The following is a 23,824-nucleotide window of genomic DNA, read 5'->3' as shown; positions in this document are numbered from 1 at the left end:
GCACTGAATCCAGCTTAGCATTAACAGAAGCTAGCTGGTTTGAATCGAACTCTCCATGCAGTCTCTTTCTCTCAGCATCAGCTCTTTTAGTGCTATTGCTAGAAGCCAAATTCTCAATCAAAACTTCAGCATCTTCTGGAAATCTTGTCTTGAAATTCCCATGACTTGCAGCATCCAAAGCTATCTGATACTTCCAATCACACCCTCTAAAGAAGATACTCAACAGTTGTACCCTTGAAAAACCATGGTGTGGACAGTCCCTTTGATAAGCTTTGAATCTCACCCAAGCTGCCTTGAAAGCTTCATCATGTCCTTGCTTGAATGAAGAGATCTTGACTCTCAGCTCATCTGACATTGCATCATCATAGAAATGGTTGCGGAAAGCCACCTTTATATCATGCCAATTTGTCAAAGATCCAGCTGGCAACTGCTTCAACCACTGAGATGCCTCTCCTGCAAGTGAGTATAGCTTGCAGAATATGAAGTCCATAGTCACTCCATTAGCCTTGATACTGGTCACAAGATCCTCAAAGTGCTCAATGTGGTACAAAGGCTTCTCATTGGGCAGGTTAGAGAAAGGTCTCTGCCCAACTAGTTGAAAGTAAGCAGGTTTCAACTCAAAATCATTCCTCTGGAATGGAGGAGGAACAATAGCAGACCGGTTCTCATACACCAGATCAGCCTGGTTGTAGTCAGTAATGGTCCTGATCAGATCTCGGTTCTGATCCTGTCTTTGAACTGGGTTCTGGACGTGGTTGGCAGCTCCACGTCCGTCTGCTGCAGGTGGGTGTCGATCGATACCACCTGGTTGGTGTCGATCGGTACCAAGATTCGGATCATCAAAGACACCAGCTTGCTGGTTCACGACAACCTGCTCGTTGACAACAGGTTCGGCAATCACATTGCCTTCTGCATCAATCTTTTGGCCTAGCTCAGTGCGCAAATGGCCCTCTTGATCCCTCAAAGCATCATCCTCATCTCGCATCAGAATGATTGGGTTAACCATCTTCAAGGATTTGGCTGCTTTTCTGTTCTCACGCTCAAGTTTTCCCAACTCTTGGTTTGAAAGCTTCAGAATTGGACCAGTCTTATTGCTCCTTGTGTTAGGCTTATTAGGCATACACCTGAAACACACAAGAGAAAAGAAAAGAAAAAAGCGTGTAAGTTTCAAATAAAAATAAAAATTTTGACAAAATCAAAAACTAAAATCTGATGGTAGATCAAAGAGTCCCCGGCAACGGCGCCAAAATTTGATATGCTCAAATTTACCCTAGAGGTACTCTCTCAAATTAAGAGGTCACTGTAATACTTAGGGGTCGAATTCCACAAGGACTCAAGTCTACACAATAAATTATAGAGTTTTATAATTATGCTAAACATATTAAATTGAATTAAAATAAACAATGCAAAATATTAAATAAAAGGTGTTGTAAATTCAATGGATCAAAAAGCTAGGCCTAGAGAATTTCTCAGGAAATTATGAAATATTAAATCAGGAAAGAAATAGGATTCAAACAATTAAGAATAGATCTAGAACTCTAAACACTTTTGTAAATTAAATCAGTTCTCACCGCAAGTAATATCTAAATTTAAAACCAGAAAATCCAAATCTCTTTGTAAAATTCTGGATTAAAAATCAGCAATAAAATCAGGTTTAGATTGTTCACAAAATTATTAAATCAAATCTCTTTGAAAGAAATAATTTTGCTCATCAAAAGATTTTATCAGAAAAATCAATTATATTCTCATATCAATCAATAATCCTAGGATCTAAATCCAGATGACTAATCAAAGATCTAGCATTAAGAACAACCTATGATGAAGATCTAGAAAGATAAAGAATCCTACATAAACAGATCTAACAATTCATAAAATCCCTGTGAAAAACTCTAAACCTAACAAGCAAACTACTCAGACATATTCAATGAAGAACAAAACTTAATTCTGAATAATAAGCAATTGAAATTAAAAAGAGTAAGAAGGAGTTCAAGAATTCTTCTCTACAAAGCAGATCTCTCTCTCCTAAAAGCTCTCAAAATCTCACAGGGTTGCAGAAAAATAAAACTTGCTAGAATAAAACTTAAGGGTTTGCAAAAACCTAAAAACTATATATATATATGTCCTAAAACACGTCAGTGATTTGTGTTGCAAATATGGAAGACTTTGGGCAAAATTGTAAAACTTCCAAAACTTGGCTCTCTCGTCGGTTTAGACTTGGTGTCGACCGATGCTAAAGAGTGTCGATCGATGCTCTTCATAAAATCAGACTCCAAATTGATTTCCTCCAGGATTAAATGCTCCAGAATCATCCAAATTGCTTCATTTCGCTCCTTTCATGCCAAAATCCTAGAAAACCTGTAAAGACTCAAAACATCCTAGAAAACAAATCAAAAGACTCTAAAAGACTCCTTATATCATGGTTAAAAACCACAAAAACCATGATATATCAACTCCCCCAGACTTAGCCTTTGCTTTCCCTCAAGCAAAACATAAGCTTAGACATGTGAAAGAGGTTTGAAAACAGGGAACTCACTCAACTGGATGATGATTCTTATTCGCACTCTTCATTTACCTGACTCAAGAACTTACTACTTATACTTAACCATGATTAGCATCAATATTCCTTACTCAAATCCCACAATCCTCTGGAATCTCTGGTCTCACCATTGCCATCTCGTTAGTCAATAATAAAGCACAAATAAGGTGAATTCTTACCTTGGGTGTATTCATCAGTGGCATATGGATTCTCTTCAGGCCAAGACATTCTTCTTACATCTCCTTTCCTCTCCCTTTTCTCACTTCCAATTTTTTTTCTTTTTCTCTTTTCTTAATCAAATGTGTAAGCGAATATCAGGGTCATTGGTAATTTACCTACCTCTCGCTTCCAAGCTTTGTGTGATCATTTGACTCAAGAGTAGAATAATGAGGTCACAGGTAATTTACCTACCTCTCTAAACTGATCAAAATCATCTCATCTTTTATTCTCTTTCTTTTCTGATCTTTTTTTTTAAACACTAAAGGGAAGAGAGAGGGGAGACATACTTTGAAAAATTGCACTGTCTTGTATGGCCCGAAGAAGAAGTCTAGTCCACTGATTTCCAACCCCAAAGTAAGAGATTAAGACCGGTTAAAATCCTGATAAAAGTTGAGACAACGTTGGTTGAATCAGATATCCTTTGAATAAGGGCTTTCAGGATTGTTGATAAGGCTCATAGTCTTTCTAAGCTTCAGTTCTGAGATCAAGCATAAACAAGTAATCATTAGAGTGTTAGCCAAATAAGAGAAATCATTAATCAAGATCATAATTCCCAAAGACAAAAAGAAATTTTTTTGAAAAATTTGATTCAAACTTTATGGTTTTGACTCACACAACTGAAACTCAAAAACAAAAACATAGTTACTAGACAACCTCTCCCAGACTTAAACAACACTGTCCCCAGTGTTATCAAGCCTAAGATTGGCAAAAGAAAAATAAATATAAATGAAAAGCAAAGGAAAAAGAAAATCCTACCAGTGGGTTGCCTCCTACTAAGCGCTTGTTTTCAGTCTTTAGCTTGACTTTGCTGGAGCTCAGGCATCCGGTGGATCAGAACATGGCATTGAGGTCCTCTTCATCCAAGGTGGTGTATAAGCTTTAGGTGCATGAGGTCTGCCAAAGATGTGAGGAATAGGACCATGGCGGGATTTAGGGATGGGTTTGCTTCTCTTATGTCCTGCAAAATCATCAACAGAAGAAACAAGCGCTCTACGATAATCTTGTGGCTTGGTTAACTGCAAAACAATTTTTATCTCTTTGAAATTCTTGTTGATGATAGGAGGAGGATTAGGTGCAGAAGAGGTGTACCTTTGCCTTACCTGAGGACTCTGGAGTGTGGAGTGGGAGACTTTCTGTTTAGGAACAGGTTTCTGACTTGAAACATCAGTCTTGGAGCTGTTCTGTCTCGGTCGTGGAGGGGTGTCGATCGATACCCTGTTGTTGATGTCAATCGACACTGCTTCTGCTGCTCGTGAATTTACTTCTCTGCAGTTTATCTGAGCAATCTTCTCAACAGAAAACATCTGTCCATCAATGGTAGGAGCTCTCCTCAGTTTATCCATTTCAAAACTTATACACAAACCATCCACATTCAGTGTTATGTGTCCCTTCTGCACATCAATGATTGCACGAGCTGTACCCAAGAAAGATCTTCCTAAGATGAGAGGATCTTTAGGCTCTTGATCATACTTCAGCACCACAAAGTCAGTGGGAATCATGAAGTTGCCAACCTTAATTGGAATATCCTCTAAAACACCTTCAGGAATTCTTCGGAATCGATCAGCTAGGATTAGAGAAATCTGAGCTGGCTTGAATTCTGTCATCCCAAGTCTCACAGCAACAGAATGTGGCATCAAATTGATACTAGAGCCAAGGTCGCAAAGTGAGTGAGCAAACCTTCCTGTGGAGATAGAGCAATCAAGTACAAAGCTTCCAGGATCTGGTAACTTCTCTACAGTCCTACATTGAATGATTACACTCACTTTCTTAGAGACAACCACCTCCTGCTTCTTTCCCTTCTTTCTCTGTGGAGGCTGGTTTAACAGAATCGCACTGACATCCTTAGTAAGCAGCGCTCCTTCCTCAGGGCTCAAACCATTTGATACCATTCTCTTAACATAGCGCCTAAGGGGTGGTGAAAGCTTAACTGCATCAATCAAAGGCATCTCAATCATCACCTTGTCCATCATAGCCTTGCATCTAGCTTCCTCAAGCTCCTGCTTAGACCTCCTAGGCTTAGGAAAAGGAACTTTAGGTTGGTACACCCTCTCAACTGCTGGAACCTGAGATTTTTCAGGTTCTGGGTTCGTCTGGGATGAGTGTCGACGGACACCCAGGTGGTGTCGATCGACACCATCATCTGAAACCGAGAGATTTGTCGATTTCTCTCCTTTTCCTGTAGAAGCAAATTCACCTTCACCTTCATCTCTCACTGATATGGCATTGCAAGCATGCTTGGGGTTTGACTCAGTTCTTCCAGGAAGAAAACCCTCTTGTCGTTTGACAGACCCAGCAGTCTGAATAACCTGATTCTCTAACTTCTTGACATGAATGTTCAATGCTTCAATCTTTCCATTCAGCTCAGTGTAGACATTGTCAATCTTCCCATTGAATGTCACTGTCAATTGCTCATGTCCTTGCAAAAGCTGCTCAAGCATGGCTTCCATTCTACTCTCTGAAGAATTCTTAGGAGGTGGAGACTGATAGGATGAGTTCCCATAGGTCCTTGTATAGCCATTGTTCTGTTGCTGCTTTTGGTCACCATTGTAAGGTCTGTTGCCTTGCTGATTACCGAATCTTTGTCCTTGATACCCAGCTCCATACACATAGTTGACATTCTCCCCTGTATTCTCTGGCTCTGGCTCAAATGTCTCAACTTCAGCAGCAAATTGGACTGACTTCTTTCCAATAAGAAGACTGTGCACTGAATCCAGCTTAGCATTAACAGAAGCTAGCTGGTTTGAATCGAACTCTCCATGCAGTCTCTTTCTCTCAGCATCAGCTCTTTTAGTGCTATTGCTAGAAGCCAAATTCTCAATCAAAACTTCAGCATCTTCTGGAAATCTTGTCTTGAAATTTCCATGACTTGCAGCATACAAAGCTAACTGATACTTCCAATCACACCCTCTAAAGAAGATACTCAACAGTTGTACCCTTGAAAAACCATGGTGTGGACAGTCCCTTTGATAAGCTTTGAATCTCACCCAAGCTGCCTTGAATGCTTCATCATGTCCTTGCTTGAATGAAGAGATCTTGACTCTCAGCTCATCTGACATTGCATCATCATATAAATGGTTGAGGAAAGCCACCTTGATATCATGCCAATTTGTCAAAGATCCAGCTGGTAACTGCTTCAACCACTGAGATGCCTCTCCTGCAAGTGAGTATGGGAAGAGCTTGCAGAATATGAAGTCCTTAGTCACTCCATTAGCTTTGATACTGGTCACAAGATCCTCAAAGTGCTCAATGTGGTCCAAAGGCTTCTCATTGGGCAGGTTAGAGAAAGGTCTCTGCCCAACTAGTTGAAAGTAAGCAGGTTTCAACTCAAAATCATACCTCTGGAATGGAGGAGGAACAATAGCAGACCGGTTCTCATACACCAGATCAGCCCGGTTGTAGTCAGTAATGGTCCTGATCAGATCTCGGTTCTGTTCCTGTCTTCAAACTGGGTTCTGGACGTGGTTGGCAGCTCCACGTCCGTCTGCTGCAGGTGGGTGTCGATCGATACCAAGATTCGGATCATCAACGACACCAGCTTGCTGGTTCACGACAGCCTGCTCGTTGACAACAGGTTCGGCAATCACATTGCCTTCTGCATAAATCTTTTGGCCTAGCTCATTGCGCAAGTGGCCCTCTTGATCCCTCAAAGCACCATCCTCATCTCACATCAGAATGATTGGGTTAACCATCTTCAAGGATTTGGCTGCTTTTCTGTTCTCACGCTCAAGTTTTCCCAACTCTTGGTTTGAAAGCTTCAGAATTGGACCAGTCTTGTTGCTTCTTGTGTTAGGCTTATTAGGCATACACCTTAAACACACAAGAGAAAAGAAAAGAAAAGCGTGTAAGTTTCAAATAAAAATAAAAATTTAGACAAAATCAACAACTCAAATCTAATGGTAGATCAAAGAGTCCCCGGCAACGGCGCCAAAATTTGATATGCTCAAATTTACCCTAGAGCTACTCTCTCAAATTAAGAGGTCACTGTACTACTTAGGGTTCGAATTCCACAAGGACTCAAGTCTACACAATAAATTATAGAGTTTTAAAATTATGCTAAACAGATTAAATTGAATTAAAATAAACAATGCAAAATATTAAATAAAAGCTGTTGTAAATTCAATGGATCAAAAAGCTAGGCCTAGGGAATTTCTCAGAAAATTATGAAATATTAAATCAGGAAATAAATAGGATTCAAACAATTAAGAACAGATCTAGAACTCTAAACACTTTTGTAAATTAAATCAGTTCTCACTGCAAGTAATATCTAAATTTAAAACCAGAAAATCCAAATATCTTTGTAAAATTCTAGGTTAAAAATCAGCAATAAAATTAGGTTTAGATTGTTCACAAAATTATTAAATCAAATCTCTTTGCAAGAAATAATTTTGCTCATCAAAAGGTTTTATCAGGAAAATCAATTATATTCTCATATCAATCAATAATCCTAAGATCTAAATCCAGATGACTAATCAAAGAACTAGCATTAAGAACAACCTATGATGAAGATCTAGAAAGATAAAGAATCCTACATAAACAGATCTAACAATTCATAAATTCCCTGTGAAAAACCCTAAACCTAACAAGCAAACTACCCAGACATATTCAATGAAGAACAAAACATAATTCTGAATAATAAGCAATTGAAGTTAAAAAGAGTAAGAAGGAGTTCAAGAATTCTTTTCTACAAAGCAGATGTCTCTCTCCCAAAAGCTCTCAAAATCTCACAGGATTGCAGAAAAATAAAACTTGCTAGAATAAAACTTAAGGGTTTGCAAAAACCTAAAAACTATATATATATGTCCTAAAACACGTCAGGGACTTGTGTTGCAAATATGGAAGACTTTGGGCAAAATTGTAAAACTTCCAAAACTTGGCTCTCTCGTCGGTTTAGACTTGGTGTCGATCGATGCTAAAGAGTGTTGATCGATGCTCTTCATAAAATCAGACTCCAAATTGATTTCCTCCAGGATTAAATGCTCCAGAATCATCCAAATTGCTCCATTTCGCTCCTTTCATGCCAAAATCCTAGAAAACCTGTGAAGACTCAAAACATCCTAGAAAACAAATCAAAAGACTCCTTATATCATGGTTAAAACCCACAAAAACCATGATATATCAACTCCCCCAGACTTAGCCTTTGCTTGCCGTCAAGCAAAACATAAGCTTAGACATATGAAAGAGGTTTGAAAACAGGGAACTCACTCAACTGCATGATGATTCTTATTCGCACTCTTCATTTACCTGACTCAAGAACTTACTACTTATACTTAACCATGATTAGCATCAACATTCCTTACTCAAATCCCACAATCCTCTGGAATCTCTGGTCTCACCATTGCCATCTCATTAGTCAATAATAAAGCACAAATAAGGTGAATTCTTACCTTGGGTGTATTCATCAGTGGCATATGGATTCTCTTCAGGCCAAGACATTCTTCTTACATCTCCTTTCTTCTCCCTTTTCTCACTTCCAATTTTTTTTCTTTTTCTCTTTTCTTAATCAAATGTGTAAGCGAATATTAAGGTCATTGGTAATTTACCTACCCCTTGCTTCCAAGTTTTGTGTGATCATTTGACTCAAGAGTAGAATAATGAGGTCACAAGTAATTTAAACAAAGCGTATATTAATAAACTATGTGCCCTTCCTATATTTTCGTTGATTTCCACCTAATGTTTTGAAACATTTATCTTTTTAAAAGGGCACTGATGGTGCCTACGAAAAACTCTGCTTTGTGTAGGTTATGCAATACTCTTACTTTAACCTTAATCCAGAAACCTTGCAGATTTCAGGAAATGACATGACAAATTCTTCAGCATCATTCATTGTCTATCTCTATCATTGTCACAGCTTTTTTAAGTAAAAAATGATGTAGTATGTAATTTTTATATTAAAATAGAGGGTACATTGAACAAATAGTTATTCCACTAAAATCTTAGATGCGTTAAGTCATATCCCGGAGTGGAGTCTAGTTCAAGAAGAAAGAAGTGCTAACATGGGAGCTTTTGTTATAGCTCAAAGTGTTACATTGATTGATCGTTCTCAATCATATACGTAGCTAGTGGCTACCCTTTTTTTTGTAAATTAATAGAATTCATGGTCCCAACATTATTAATTTATAGATATTTTACTGTATAGTGATACAGAGGGAGTAATAATGTAAGATTTTCAATATCATGCTTTGAAAAGTGACAAATAGCATTTTATTCTTTTGACATGTTGCACAAAATATGTTTGATGAAGTAATGTTACTTACATGAATCCAGATCTGAAAATGGCATTCATCAATATAAGTGTAAGGTGATATATGATTAGTTGTCTCAATCATATGAAAAAGATATTAATTGTTTTTAAAGAAGTGAAATGATACATGTTTAAAGATTAGAAATAATGGTGATTAATATCTATTTTGCTAGATTATGAAATTAAAGAAGATAGTTTAGTACATTTGGATACTTTTGTCCATAATATTTTTTAAGCAATTGGAAAACATAACACTTAAAAGTGTGTAATGCAATAAGAAATACTAGAAAATCATTTACCGATAAAAAAAAAAAAAAAAAGAAATGTTACACCTAGAATCATATTCGCTTTGTTCCTTGTTATTCAAATTTATAAGAAAAAAAATTGCTTTAAAAAGATGCAAATACTTATAGTTTAGAGTCATAAATCATAAAAAATATTGCATTTATAATCAATTTTTAATATGTGAATTTGAAAAGATTCCAAAGAGTAATCAAATACTCCACCTGATTTTCTACATGTTTTAATAGCTTTTAATTTCTACTTATTTATTATTCATAAATAACTGAAATGTAAACTTACTATATACAGTATAATAGTATATGTTATGCAACTACAGATAAATATAAGAATATTGATTTCGACGTCAAACTAACTAGTGGTAGCACAATCCAAGTTGAAATAACTTTGATTTAAAGTGGAAAAAAAGACTATGAGTGAAATATAAATTGTTACCAATTGATTTACAGTAATCATGAAACTTAACATGTTATATTCATTATTAATTATAACATTTTATCTAAAGATATATATGTAATTAACAATAGTTTTTTTTGTGAATAAATTATAAACTCATCCAAATAGGAACGAAAAAGAAGAAATTTTATTCATTACCAAAGCTTATTATAATTTTAGAAATTAAACGTAGATTAATTATAATATGACATGAGTAGGAGAAATGTAAAAAAGTAGCATCTCACGAATCATAGAATAGATTCTTTTATTTGAGATAAAGTGGTCCGATGAATGATTATTTGGAGGAATCAGCACCAGCGAATTTGAGAGCGACACTGTTAACGCAGTGACGTTGGTCGGTAGGAGTAGAGTAGCCTTCGCCTTTGAAACAATGGCCAAGATGTCCATCACATACTGCACATGTTATCTCCATTCTTCTTCCACCCATGCCTTCTGGCTATATACATTAACATAACCATTATTTTAGATTATAATATTTATATATATGGATTCAAATAATTAAACTATAGAGAAGAGTCAAATAATTACAGTTTGTTTAATAGCACCGGGGATAGCATCAAAGAACGCCGGCCAGCCACAACCGGAGTCGAACTTAGTGGTGGATTTGTAAATAGCAGATCCACAACCAGCACAACTATAAGTTCCTTCGTCAAACTTTTTCACAAACTCTCCTTTGCCTCTTTTACTAAAATCACAAAAAACCATTACAACATGTTAAGGTAACAACTTACAATGCAAGTAATTGAACCGAATATTAAGATACCTAGCTAGAGGGCTTACTCTGTGGCTCTTTCTCTGAGAACCTTAAACTGGTCAGGAGACAGGATCGCACGCCACTCGTCGTCATTTGCTGGAAGTGCTGCTGCCATGATGGGAATAGGATTTGCTTATGTAATGATGCTTGAGAGATTAATTAAAGAGGAAGTGATTAGCTTTTGAGTGATTGTGATTCAACATGGAAATGGGTTGGGGTATAAATAGGCCTAGACAAGAATAGTATATCTCAGAGAGACAGGAGAATCGTCCAAAGATACTATAAGAAACAAATAATAATAATTTAAGTAATTACAGCTAATCAACGCAGTGGATCTAGATCTAAAATGATAATGAGGAGAGCGATAGAGAGGGAAATTTAAAATACCGAGGTAGTGCATGTGGACCTTTTGACTCGGTTACACCATCATTTGAAATACATTAAAATGACCTTTTGAATCGGTTACACCATCGTTTGAACACGATGCTAATACATTTATTTCATTTTTTTAATGGTATTGGTCACATTTTTCTCCTCTTAAAATTATGGCCCCTCGTTTAAACTGTCAAAAACAAATAAAACTATGGTTCTTTGAATCTTCCAAGTCTTTTGCTGAACAGATTTAAACGTTTGAGTTACGAGCATTTTATGTGTCATGAGAAAACATTATTTTCTTCTCTCCATGATTAATATACCATTTATAAACAGTAAGACTCAAACAAGTTGAGCAAGCGTAACTAAATATAGTCTATATTGGAAGATGAATAATTAGAGTCTTAGAGATCTACCTAAATTGATGGTTGAGATGACAAAGTTGAAATTTGAAAATCTAAAAGATATGATATTAAAAAAAAAATTAAAAGATTATTGATAAATGTTAATATTTATGTTTGTTCTTCTAGTTTAGGAAATTTAGATTGATCAGCTCTCTCTATGTAAGAAGAATGTACGCAAGTTATAATATTATTTTTACAATAATCAGTAATAATTCTTTCTAAACACTTTTGTGTTCTTCACTAGCATCAATTTATAACTCTTGTTTCATTCTTACATGTTACAAAAGAACTACAAATAAACATAGAAGTATCGATTTCTACCAAGACCAATAGTAGCATCACCTAACTTCAAACTCGCAAAAACATGTTAAAATGAGAAAATATCTAAAAGTCGATTAATTAGATAAAATAATATGTATTATGATATTCCTATTTTTCCTGAATCCAAGAAAATATCATGTTTAAATTGGAGATCCATAAATTGAACTAAACTAGAATTATAAAAGTCATCGAATGAAGGCCATTTGACCATTTATGTGAAGTTTCACAATTATATCATGGAGAGAATTATATCAATGAATTTAGATAAGACATGAGTTTGGTGTGGGAAATTTTGGATTTGGGTCAAAGAAAAACTCATATAAGTATATAATAAGTAATATCGATATTTTGTTAATGATACTTTCAACTTTTTCTGAATAATTAATATTGTTTTTCTATAATAGTTGTGGGGTTATGTTCCATTAGAATGCAACAGTAACTACGTCCAAGTGGTTATAGCGTTTGTCTTAACTTTAAGTGAGTGTTTTTTAAGAGAAGGTGGTGGATTATTTTAATTATATCTCTTATTTATATTTGGATTAAACGTTGTATTTTGGATTAATAGAGTAAACAAATGACAAGTTGACAAAAAAAAAATGATTAATTTGAAGACCAATGATTCAATATCTATTACATTGAGATTGTGACAATAATTGTTAATAGTTATCTATAATCACTAAAAACAAAGCTTGCCAACTGTTAACTTATGGAGCCTAATTTTCGTCTCCTGTTCTGGCGTGAAATACATTGATCGAACTTTGGATTATAAAACATGTCTGAGAGAAACCCATTTCATATTTTGGACTGTGTAGTTATATGCTCATTTGTCATAAAGTGTATCCTTATATATAAACCTCATTGTATAATTTGTATCTATGTGTCACGAGAAAGCGAAATGAGGGAAAAAAAAAAGAACTCCCAAAATCGATTATAATGAAATCTGACAGCCTCTTCTATCATCACAGCTTAATTCGTGTTAGATTTCTTAGTATGTCTATTGTCACAGATTCTTAAGTAAATTAAAGGATGGTGTAACCGTGTAATATGTTGGCTTGGAGTTGGCAGAAAAGAACAAAAAAGAGAGTTTTTTTTATTTTCTAATTTTTTTTTGTAGGAAACAGAGTTTATTATCATTATATAGCGTAAACTAGTAGGAAAATTTATGATAATATCACACGAGTAGGAATGTAAACTAGCAAGCGTCTCATGGTCATGGATTGATTCTTTTGATTTCATGAGATAATCTGGTTCGATGAATGATTATAATTATTGGGAGGAATCAGCAGATGCGAATTTGAGAGAGACACTGTTAACGCAGTGACGCTCGTTGGTAGGAGTATCGTAGCCTTCTCCTTTGAAAACATGGCCAAGATGTCCATCACAAACTGCACATGTTATCTCCATTCTTCTTCCATTTAGGCCTTCTGGCTATATGTATACATTAACAAAACCAAAAAAAAAGAAACAAAGTTAATTTAATTATAAACAAAAAAAAAACAAAAAACAAACATCAAAGTTAATTTAATTATAATTAATCTTTTAAATGGTCTGCCGATTGGCTATAAATGTCTATATTATATCTTTTTCCACTTCATTAATGTTTTAATATATAAAAAAATGTAAATCACCCAAAAAAAAATATAGAGAAGAGTCAATTTTTAATTACAGTTTGTTTAATAGCACCGGGGATGGCGTCGAAGAACGCCGGCCAGCCGCAACCGGAGTCGAACTTAGTGGTTGATTTGTAAAGAGCAGTTCCACAACCAGCACAACTATAAGTCCCTTCGTCAAACTTTTTCACAAACTCTCCTTTGCCTCGTTTACTAAATTACAAAATCATTACAACATGTTAAAGTAACTACTTACGTACTACGCAAGTAAACTGACAATTAAAAGACCTAGCTAGAGGACTTACTCAGTGCCTCTTAATCTGAGAACCCTAAACTGCTCAGGAGACAGAACCGCACGCCATTCCTCGTCTTGTTTCTGGACAGAACCAGTTGTTGGAACTTCTGCTGCCATGACAGGAATTGGATTTGCTTATGTAATGATGTGGGAGAGATATCAAAGAGGGAGTGGTTATAGCTTTTGTTCGAAGTTTTGTCCAAAAGATTTGTTTTAATTGTGATATACTAACATTTATGATGATTGGAGGTATAAATAGGCATAGACAAACGAAAGAGCTCAGGAGAATCGTCCAAATTAAAGGAACTATTCTAAATAAATAATAATTATTATGTGTGAATAAAGCAATAGATTTAAAAAAACAGCAACGAAAGTGGGTAGGGGAGGTAGTGCTGATGCGATCATGCGAATACATTTTTTAGTTTTATTCTTTTTGTTGGTCACGTTTATTGTCTTATAAAATTTTGGGTCGTTGAAATGTCATAACATAAATAAACTTATGGCTCGTAGAAATGTCAAAGTCTTTCGTTGAACAGATTAAAAAAAAATAGTTAAAAACATTATTTAGTTTGTGTTCATCATAGCTTACGACAACTTCGTTACTATTTTCTTCTCTCGATGATTAAAAAAAAGTTTGGGAGAAAAGCAAAAATGTTCCTTTTTCCATTTATTTTTTAAAAATGCTTTTGTAAGGATATCCTTTTTTTAGTGAAAAAAACAATTTTACTTTTAATAAAAGAAATCTAATTTTTTTCACTTCGCCGTCATTTTCTCCTTCTTCCTCAATCGACGATTCTCGATCCTTCTTCACGTCGTTCATCGGCGATTTTCGATCCTTCTTCGCGGCAGTTCTGTGCTTTCATCTCTTGTACACGTAATTCCCGACATCGATTCCGGTTCTATCGCAGGCATGTTCTTTTTTACTTTTTTTCTTTCTGGGTTTATTAATTTCGACTATCGCTATCAATTTGGACTATCGCTTTTTAAATTTAGAGCTTTTAAATTTCTTTGATATCGATTTGGAATATGTAAACTCTTTTGGATTTATGTTCTCGTAAAACAGTTTTTAAAAGCCCCTTCAGTTTCTTTGATATGGATCCAGATTCAGATCTGACGCATTCAGATCGATAATTGTGTTTGATATGGATTTGAAATTAGTAAAGTCTTGTAAATTAAGATTTTTGATATCTCTTGTAAAACACTTTTTAAAAAGTCCCTGTTAAACTATTTGATATCAATTTTCAGATCGGTCGTAGTTGAATTATGTCGATAAAGTGTGTTGATAAGACGACTTCAGATCGATAACGTGTGATATTGATTTTAAAAAACCCTTTTAAATCTCTTGTAAATCCGTTGAAAAGTCTAATTAAGTGTGTTTTCTTTAACATATGGCATCAAGTGATTTTGAAGTCCTTGCACTACCAGAACCAATATATGATATGGGTTTTGAACCAATTGTTGGAGCAAACATATGTCAACATTCAGACTTAAGCCTACTTGACAAAGTTAAAGATGCATTAGGAAAAGAATTTTTCACGAAGCTTCAATCTTCCTTTCTTGGGCCTATCATCAATCTTTCGGCCAGAGACATCAAATTTTCTGGGAAATTATTCCACTACTTGATGCTGAGAAGGCTGAAAACAAGAGGGAGAAACTTATGGTTTACAGTCGACATGCAACCTCTTCGGTTCTCCATGAGAGAGTTCTTCCTTACAACAGGTAATTATAAAGTGTTTGCAATGGTTTTTAAAAAACTTTCAATGGTTTTTTAAAAGGGTTTTAAAAGGGTTTAAAACCTTTTAAAACCTTTTAAAACCTTTTAAAACTCTTTTAAAACCTTTTAAAACCCTTTTAAATTTTAAAATTGTTAAAAGCCCGTTAAAACCCTTTTAAAACTCTTTTAAAACTCTTTTAAACTCTTTTAAAACTCTTTTAAAACCCTTTTACAATAGTTTTAAAATTATTGTAAAAGGGGTTTTTCTGTTTTAGAAGTTTTAAAACCCTTTTAAAAGGTTTAAATCCTTTTTAAAAGGGTTTTAAAACATTTTTTAATTAAATAACCTTTTAAAACTCTTTTAAAACAGTTTATTTTAGGCAAGTTTGAACAAACTAACATCATTGTTTTATTAAACATAGAGATTCAATGCGAACCTATTCATAGAGAACCAAGGAATAACGGCAAATATCCAATTAGTGAACCATATTCTTGGGCGGTGAGAGGAGATTACACTTTAACTCAACTTCAATATCGACTATTTAATGAACCAGAAGAGGGTGAAGAACCTTTGGATGTCAAAGAAAAGGAATGCCTCGCTGCAGTAGTATTAACAGAAGGTATTTTGATGACACCATATTCATTAGAGAAGATACTTCTGTCTAGGCTTAAAGCATGCATCAGATTTCGAGATGTATACAACCCAACCATGGGACAAGGAAGTGTATAACATTCTCGCCACATGCATTCAGAAATTCGATAAATATTCTTGGTCAAAAGGTCAGTATAGTGTCAAGGGATTTTCCTTGGCATTATATATATGTGCCTTGAGTGCTGTTCCAATTTTTGGTGATACATTTGGGAGAAGATGTAATTTTTCCAGAACATTCTATCCACTGATTCTCAACTGGCACTCAAGTCGATATGCAAGGTTTGATGATATTGTTGATGCTATTAAGACAACAACTTGTGTAAGTTTTGAATTATATTAAAAGTGTAGTTTTGATTATTCATTGGTTATCTTATTTGATGAGTTTTGTTCTGATGGATTTTGATTATTTTTGTATGTTGAAGTCAAAACAATAATTGGAGATCCACAAGAATATAAGCATTTGGTTGATAAAGATGACAATGATTTTGAAGAAGTTATTAGCTTGGTTATGAAAGGCTATAGGTTGAAGAAAGAAGAATGGTCTTCTAGATTAGTTGATATTTACTATGCTATGGGAGAGTTAGGTGACAAAATGGGGGAAAAATTGCCAGTCTTTGAGAAACATGAGAAAATGGAGAAAAATTTGTCAGATTCTGAAAAACTTGACATAATCCTCTTTATGTTAGAAGACTTCAATAAAAGACTAGAAGCCATTGAAGAAGCTGTCAAAACCACATCAGAGAAAGATAAGGATAAAGGATTAAGATTCTAAGATCGCACCTTTTCGCATATATTGGACACTAAACTCTTTAAACTGAGCTCCTTTTTTTCTTTTCCCTTTGCAGTCTCACGAAGATGAAGATGGACATAATAGAAATAAAGAGGTTATAAATGAAGAGGTCAGTATCTATTTTAAAAGTTTTAAAAGTCCCACATCAAAGTTTTCTGTTTTAAAAGTGTTTTTAACGGATTTACATCATAACACTGATTAATGGATAACCATAATGACTTAAACCTTTTAAACCCCTTTTAAAACAGATTGTAAAACCTTTAAAATGATGTTGTTATATGTTCTTTTGTTTTGTTGCAGGCTGGCAAACAAAATGTTGATGGAGATATTGCTAGAGAAGATTTCGTAGAAAGCCAGTCTGTAGATTCTGTCCGTCCGTCAAACACACAAGATTGGAGCTACGCTGGAGATGATGAAAACACCCAAAAAACTGGTGGTGATTATGGTAATTACTTTGAAGAAACACCAAAGGTACATTTATTTAGTATTTTTATAAGTTTCTGATATATCATGGTTTTTGTGGTTTTTAACCATGATATAAGGAGTCTTTTAGTGTCTTTTCGTTTGTTTCTAGATTGTTTTTGAGTCTTTACAGGTTTTTAGCATGGATGGAGCAAAGTGGAGCAATTTGGATCAGTTTGGAGCAATAATCCGGAAGAAATTAACTTGGAATCGATCAGAGGAGATGGTGTCGATCGACACTGCCTTAGCATCGATCGACACCCTTGTTTGCCTACGAGAGAAGCCAAATTTGGAAGTTTTACAAAGTTGCCCAAAGTTTTCCAAAATTGCAAGACTAGTCCCTGACGTGTTTTAGGACATATATATAGTGTTTTTAGGTTTTCCAAACCCTTAAGTCTTTTTCTATCAAGTTTTATTTTTTCCTGCAACCCTGAGAGATTTTTGAGAGCTATTGGAGAGAGATCTGCTTTGTAGAGAAGAATTTCTAAACTCCTTTACTCTTTTAATCTCTATGCTTATTATTCAGAATCATGTCTTGTTCTTCATTGATTATATCTGAGTAGTTTGCTTGTTAGATTTAGGGTTTTTCATAGGGTTTTTATGATTTATTAGATTTGTGATTTTTAGGGTTCTTAATCTTTTATGATCTTCATCCTTGGTTGTTCTTCACAATAATTCTTGATTGATCACCTAGAATTGTTATCTTAGGAAAATAAATTGATATGAGAATATAATTGATTTTCCTGATAAGACCTTTTGATGAGCAAAATTATTTCTTGCAAAGAGATTTGATTTAATAATTTTGTGAACAATCTAAACATGTTCTTAAAGCTGATTTATTACCTAGAATTTTGCAAAGAGATTTGAATTTTCTGGTTTTAAATTTAGATATTATTTGCAGTGAGAACTGATTTAATTTACAAAAGTGTTTAGAGTTCTCTATCTATTCTTAATTGTTTGAATCCTAATTTATTGATTGATTTAATATTTCATAATTTCCTGAGAAATTCCCTAGGCCTAGCTTTTTGATCTTCTGAATTTACAACAGTTTTATTTAATATTTTGCATTGATTTTATTTTAATTCAAATTAATCTGTTTAGCTTAATTATAAAACTCTATAATTTATTGTGTAGTCTTGAGTCCTAGTGGAATTCGACCCCTAAGTATTACAGTGATCTCTTAATTTGAGAGAGTAGCTCAGGGTTAAATTTGAGCATATCAAAATTTGAGCATATCAAAATTGGTCATCATAGTTTGTAGATGTATAATATGAAATATTTAGATTTGTTTCTGGACTATCTTTTGCACCGTTTCTATAACATTTTGTGTCATGGTTTGCAGGAGGATATGGTGTGCAGCCAGATAAATTGCCAAACTATGTAGTACCTGACCTGACCGGCTTTAAGGTTTGCATTTCACCCTAGACTCTTCTGTTTTCCTTGATTCCTCTATATAAATAGGTGAATACGTAGCTTGCATCCTAATTGGACATTAGTGAATCCCTTGCCTAAGTAGCTTGCATCCTAATTGAACATGCTCCTCAGTTTGTGAACTGATGATCTTAGTCGATGTAAGTTTCGTATTAGGAACCTGAAATGGAAGGCTTATTTCTTGCGTTGAGCTTGTTGTGTGTTTTGCATTTCACCCAGATCCTTTGTTCCTTTTCTTTGATTCCTCTATATAAATATATGGCATGTTGTTCAAGTGAGAACTGATGTCCCTCAAAACTTTTATCACAATGCTTATCTTGATTTTTGGTAGGTTTGCGGCAGCATTAAACGATCTCGGGCTTGACTGTTGGGTAATGAACATTGTTCCTGTTAGTGGATTCAACACCTTGCTAGTTATTTATGACCGTGGGCTTGTTGGAACTATGCATGACTGGTAAAAATTAATCGATATATAACCATCTGCTCTTTTGCTTCTAATCCCACATAACTTAAAATAAGATAACATCTAAAGCTTTTATATGCACTTGCTTTCTCTAGGTGTGAGCCATTTGACACGTACCCAAGAACCTATGACCTGATACATGCTGCATTTCTCTTCTCTGTTGAGAAGAAGAAGTAAAAAGAACTACGCTTTGTATATTCTCGTGTGCTGAATTTAGGTATAAATGTCAGGGTTAATGTAATTGGGTTTCTTGTGGATCATACATAATGTAAACGGATGTGAGAAAGATAAGAAAAAGAAAAAGAAAAAGATAAGAAATCGAATGTATGTTGATAATTGTATGTTGTTCATTGATAATTGATAATTGTATGTTGTTTATTTGTTTTTGATTTGATTGAAGAGTGATTAATACACTTGAGCCATTTTAACACTTAAGAAAGAAACCTCAGACAAAGAAACAGAGAGAAGTTCTTTGAACACACAATCTAGGAATTAATCATTTTCCCCATTTATGAATTGCACTTCTATTTATTGTAATATGTATTAATGTTTTTATTATGTTTTGTATGTTTAAAAATTAATTAAATGCAATATTTTCTATTTTTATAAAATCTTAAATGTTTACACATTTATACCACTTCTATTATATTTAAAAATTTTAAATTTCAAAAAAACAATATTTTCAAAAATAAGAAACCCAAAATTAGAACCTACCAATAAAAGATAAAATTTTATCTAAGAGATCATGAGTTCTTATATTCCAAACAGTACACAATTAATTCATAAAAAAATTAAGAACTCCCCTTATATGAACCCCCCAATAAACTTGCTCTTAGCTTTGGATGCTGCAAGTCATGGGAACTTCAAGACAAAATTTCCAGAAGATGCTGAAGTTTTGATTGAGAATTTGGCTTCTAGCAATAGCACTAAAAGAGCTAATGCTGAAAGAAAGAGACTGCATGGAGAGTTTGATTCAAACCAGCTAGCTTCTGTTAATGCTAAGCTGGATTCAGTGCATAATCTTCTTGTGGGAAAGAAGTCAGTCCAATTTGCTGCTGAAGTTGAGACATTTGAGCCAGAGCCAGAGAATACAGAAGAGAATGTCAACTATGTGTATGGAGCTGGGTATCAGGGACAGAGATTTGGTAATCAGCAAGGTAACAAACCTTACCATGGTGACCAGAAGCAGCAACAGAACAATGGCTATACAAGGACCTATGGGAACTCATCCTATCAGTCTCCACCTCCTAAGAATTCTTCTGAGAGTAGAATGGAGGCCATGCTTGAGCAGCTTTTGCAAGGACAGGAGCAATTGACAGTGATATTCAATTGGAAGATTGACAATGTCTACACTGAGCTGAATGGAAAGATTGAAGCATTGAACATTCATGTCAAGAAGTTGAAGAATCAGGTTATTCAGACTGCTGGGTCTGTCAAACGACAAGAGGGTTTTCTCTCTGGAAGAACTGAGTCAAACCCCAAACATGCTTGTAATGCCATATCTGTGAGGGATGAAGATGCTGTTGAAATTGCTTCTGCAGAACAGGAAGAGAAATCGACCAAATTCTCGGGTTCAGATGATGGTGTCGATCGACACCACCTGGGTGTCGGTCGACACCCTTCTCAGATAGAATCGGAAAACACAAAATCTCAGGTTCCAGCTGTTGTTGCAAGGTCTACAAGCCTAAGGTGCCTTTTCCTAAACCTAGGAGGTCTAAGCAGGAGCTTGAGGAAGCTAAATGCAAGGCAATGATGGACAAGGTGATGATTGAGATGCCATTGATTGATGCAGTAAAGCTTTCACCACCACTAAAACGCTATGTCAAGAGAATGGTATCCAATGGCTTGAGCCATGGAGAAGGAGCCTTGCTAACTAAGGATGTTAGTGCAATTCTGTTGAACCAGCCTGTTCAGAGAAAGAATGAGAGAAAGCAGGAGATGGTTGTCTCTAAGGAAGTGAGTGCAATCATTCAATGTAAGACTGCGGAGAAGTTACCAGATCCTGGAAGCTTTGTACTTGATTGCTCTATCTTCACAGGAAGGTTTGTTCACTCACTTTGTGACCTTGGCTCTAGCATCAACTTGATGCCACATTCTGTTGCTGTGAGACTTGGGATGACAGAATTCAAGCCAACTCAGATTTCTCTTATCTTGGCTGATCGATCCCGAAGAATTCCTGAAGGTGTTTTAGAGGATATTCCAGTTAAGGTTGGCAACTTCTGATTCCCACTGACTTTGTGGTGCTGAAGTATGATACAGAGCCTAAAGATCCTCTCATCTTAGGAAGATCTTTCTTGGCTACAGCTGGTGCAGTCATTAATGTGCAGAAGGGACACATAGAACTGAATGTGGATGGTTTGAGTATAAACTTTGAGATGGATAAGCTGAGGAGAGCTCCTACTATTGATGGACAGACTTTTTCTGTTGAAAAAGTCTCTGTTACGCGAGCAACAGGCTCAGTGTCGATCGACACTACCACTGTGTCGATCGACATCCCTCCACGACCGAGACAGAACAGCTCCAAGACTGATGTTCCAAGCCGGAAACCTGCTCCTAAACAGAAAACTTCTCACTCCACACTCCAGAGTCCTCAGGTAAGGCAAAGGTACACATCTTCTGCACCTAATCATCCTCAAATCATTAACAAGAATTTCATAGGTACAAAGACTGTTTTACAGTTAACCAAGCCACGAGATTATCGTAGAGCGTTTGTTTCTTCTGTTGATGATTTTGCAGGAATGAAAATAAACTCTTCCATCCCTAAATCCCGCCTTGGTCCTGTTCCTCGCATACTTGGCAAGCCTCATGCACCTAAAGCTTATACACCACCTTGGATGAAGAGGACTTCAATGCCATGTTCTGCTCCTCCGGATGCCTGAGCTTCAGCACAGTCAAGCTAATGACTGAAAACAAGCACTTAGTGGGAGACATCCCACTGTTAGGTTTTTCTTTTTCTTTTGATTTTGATTTTTATTTATTTTATTTTTATTTTTGCTTTCCTCTTACTTGATAACACTGGGGACAGTGTTGTTTAAGTCTGGGGGAGGTTAGTTACTAACTATATTTTTTGTTTTTGAGTTTCAGTTGTGTCAGTCAAAACCATAAAGTTTGAGTCAAATTTTTCAAAAAATTTTCTTTTTGTCTTTGGGAATTATGATCTTGATTAATGATTTCTCTTATTTGGCTAACACTCTAATGATTATTTGTTTATGCTTGATCTCAGAACTGAAGCTTAGAAAGACTATGAGCCTTATCAACAATCCTGAAAGCCCTTATTCAATGGATATCTGATTGATCTAACGTTGTCTCAACTTTTATCAGGATTTTAACCGGACTTAATCTCTTACTTTGGAGTTGGAAATCAGTGGACTAGACTTCTTCTTCAGGCCATACAAGACAGTGCAATTTTTCAAAGTATGTCTCCTCTCTCTCTCTTCCCTTCAGTGCTTTTTAAAAAAAAAGAATAAAAGATGAGATGATTTTGATCTGTTTAGAGAGGTAGGTAAATTACCAGTGACCTCATTATTCTACTCTTGAGTCAAATGATCACACAAAGCTTGGAAGCGAGGGGTAGGTAAATTACCGATGACCCCGATATTCGCTTACACCTTTGAAAAAAAAGAAAAAGAGAGAAAAGAAAAAAATTTTGAAGTGAGAAAAGGGAGAGGAAAGGAGATGTAAGAAGAATGTCTTGGCCTGAAGAGAGTCCATATGCCACTGTTTGATACACCCAAGGTAAGAACTCACATGTACTTGCTTTAATTTATATAATGAGATGACAATGGAGATTTCAGAGATTCCAAAGGATTGTGGGATTTGAGTATGGAATGTTGATGCTTATCATGGTTGAGTATAAGAAGTAAGTTCTTGAGTCAGGTAAAGGAAGAGTGTGAATAAAGAATCATCATGCAGTTGAGTTCCCTGTTTTCAAACCTCTTTCACATGTCTAAAGCTTATATTTTGCTTGAGGGCAAGCAAAGGCTAAGTCTGGGGGAGTTGATATATCATGGTTTTTGTGGTTTTTAACCATGATATAAGGAGTCTTTTAGTGTCTTTTCATTTGTTTCTAGATTTTTTTTGAGTCTTTACAGGTTTTTAGCATGGATGGAGCAAAGTGGAGCAATTTGGATCAGTTTGGAGCAATAATCCGGAAGAAATCAACTTGGAATCGATCAGAGGAGATGGTGTCGATCGACACTGCCTTAGCATCGATCGACACCCTTGTTTGCCTACGAGAGAAGCCAAATTTGGAAGTTTTACAAAGTTGCCCAAAGTTTTCCAAAATTGCAAGACTAGTCCCTGACGTGTTTTAGGACATATATATAGTGTTTTTAGGTTTTCCAAACCCTTAAGTCTTTTTCTATCAAGTTTTATTTTTTCCTGCAACCCTGAGAGATTTTTGAGAGCTATTGGAGAGAGATCTGCTTTGTAGAGAAGAATTTCTAAACTCCTTTACTCTTTTAATCTCTATGCTTATTATTCAGAATCATGTCTTGTTCTTCATTGATTATGTCTGAGTAGTTTGCTTGTTAGATTTAGGGTTTTTCATAGGGTTTTTATGATTTATTAGATTTGTGATTTTTAGGGTTCTTAATCTTTTATGATCTTCATCCTTGGTTGTTCTTCACAATAATTCTTGATTGATCACCTAGAATTGTTATCTTAGGAAAATAAATTGATATGAGAATATAATTGATTTTCCTGATAAGACCTTTTGATGAGCAAAATTATTTCTTGCAAAGAGATTTGATTTAATAATTTTGTGAACAATCTAAACATGTTCTTAAAGCTGATTTATTACCTA

The 23,824-nt window shown here is 35.2% G+C and overlaps 2 protein-coding genes and 2 non-coding genes across 4 annotated transcripts; 2 read left to right on the top strand and 2 right to left on the bottom strand.

The window, feature by feature from the left end:
- Positions 1-239: 239 nt before the first annotated feature.
- Positions 240-346, top strand: LOC147930396 (small nucleolar RNA R71). The gene has a single exon (XR_015576906.1). It is a non-coding gene; the product is annotated as a small nucleolar RNA R71 (small nucleolar RNA).
- Positions 347-5,695: 5,349 nt separating this feature from the next.
- Positions 5,696-5,802, top strand: LOC147930395 (small nucleolar RNA R71). The gene has a single exon (XR_015576893.1). It is a non-coding gene; the product is annotated as a small nucleolar RNA R71 (small nucleolar RNA).
- A 4,055-nt stretch (positions 5,803-9,857) lies between these two features.
- LOC104731348 (peptide methionine sulfoxide reductase B8) lies at positions 9,858-10,928 on the bottom strand. The gene is made up of 3 exons (XM_010450691.3): positions 10,533-10,928; positions 10,281-10,437; positions 9,858-10,188 (listed from the first exon to the last, which is right to left on the bottom strand). Exons 1-3 carry the CDS (start codon positions 10,619-10,621, stop codon positions 10,027-10,029), a joined length of 408 nt encoding a protein of 135 aa, XP_010448993.1. The 5' UTR covers positions 10,622-10,928; the 3' UTR covers positions 9,858-10,026.
- A 1,742-nt stretch (positions 10,929-12,670) lies between these two features.
- Positions 12,671-13,734, bottom strand: LOC104731349 (peptide methionine sulfoxide reductase B8). The gene is made up of 3 exons (XM_010450692.2): positions 13,519-13,734; positions 13,270-13,426; positions 12,671-13,031 (listed from the first exon to the last, which is right to left on the bottom strand). Exons 1-3 carry the CDS (start codon positions 13,623-13,625, stop codon positions 12,870-12,872), a joined length of 426 nt encoding a protein of 141 aa, XP_010448994.1. The 5' UTR covers positions 13,626-13,734; the 3' UTR covers positions 12,671-12,869.
- Between the last annotated feature and the right edge of the window lie 10,090 nt (positions 13,735-23,824).

This window comes from Camelina sativa, chromosome 12, assembly GCF_030686135.1.
Source record: "Camelina sativa cultivar CO46 ecotype springtype chromosome 12, ASM3068613v1".
Lineage (NCBI taxonomy): Eukaryota > Viridiplantae > Streptophyta > Magnoliopsida > Brassicales > Brassicaceae > Camelina > Camelina sativa.
Note: the sequence above shows the minus strand (reverse complement) of the source record. Positions and strands in the feature narration are given on the sequence as shown.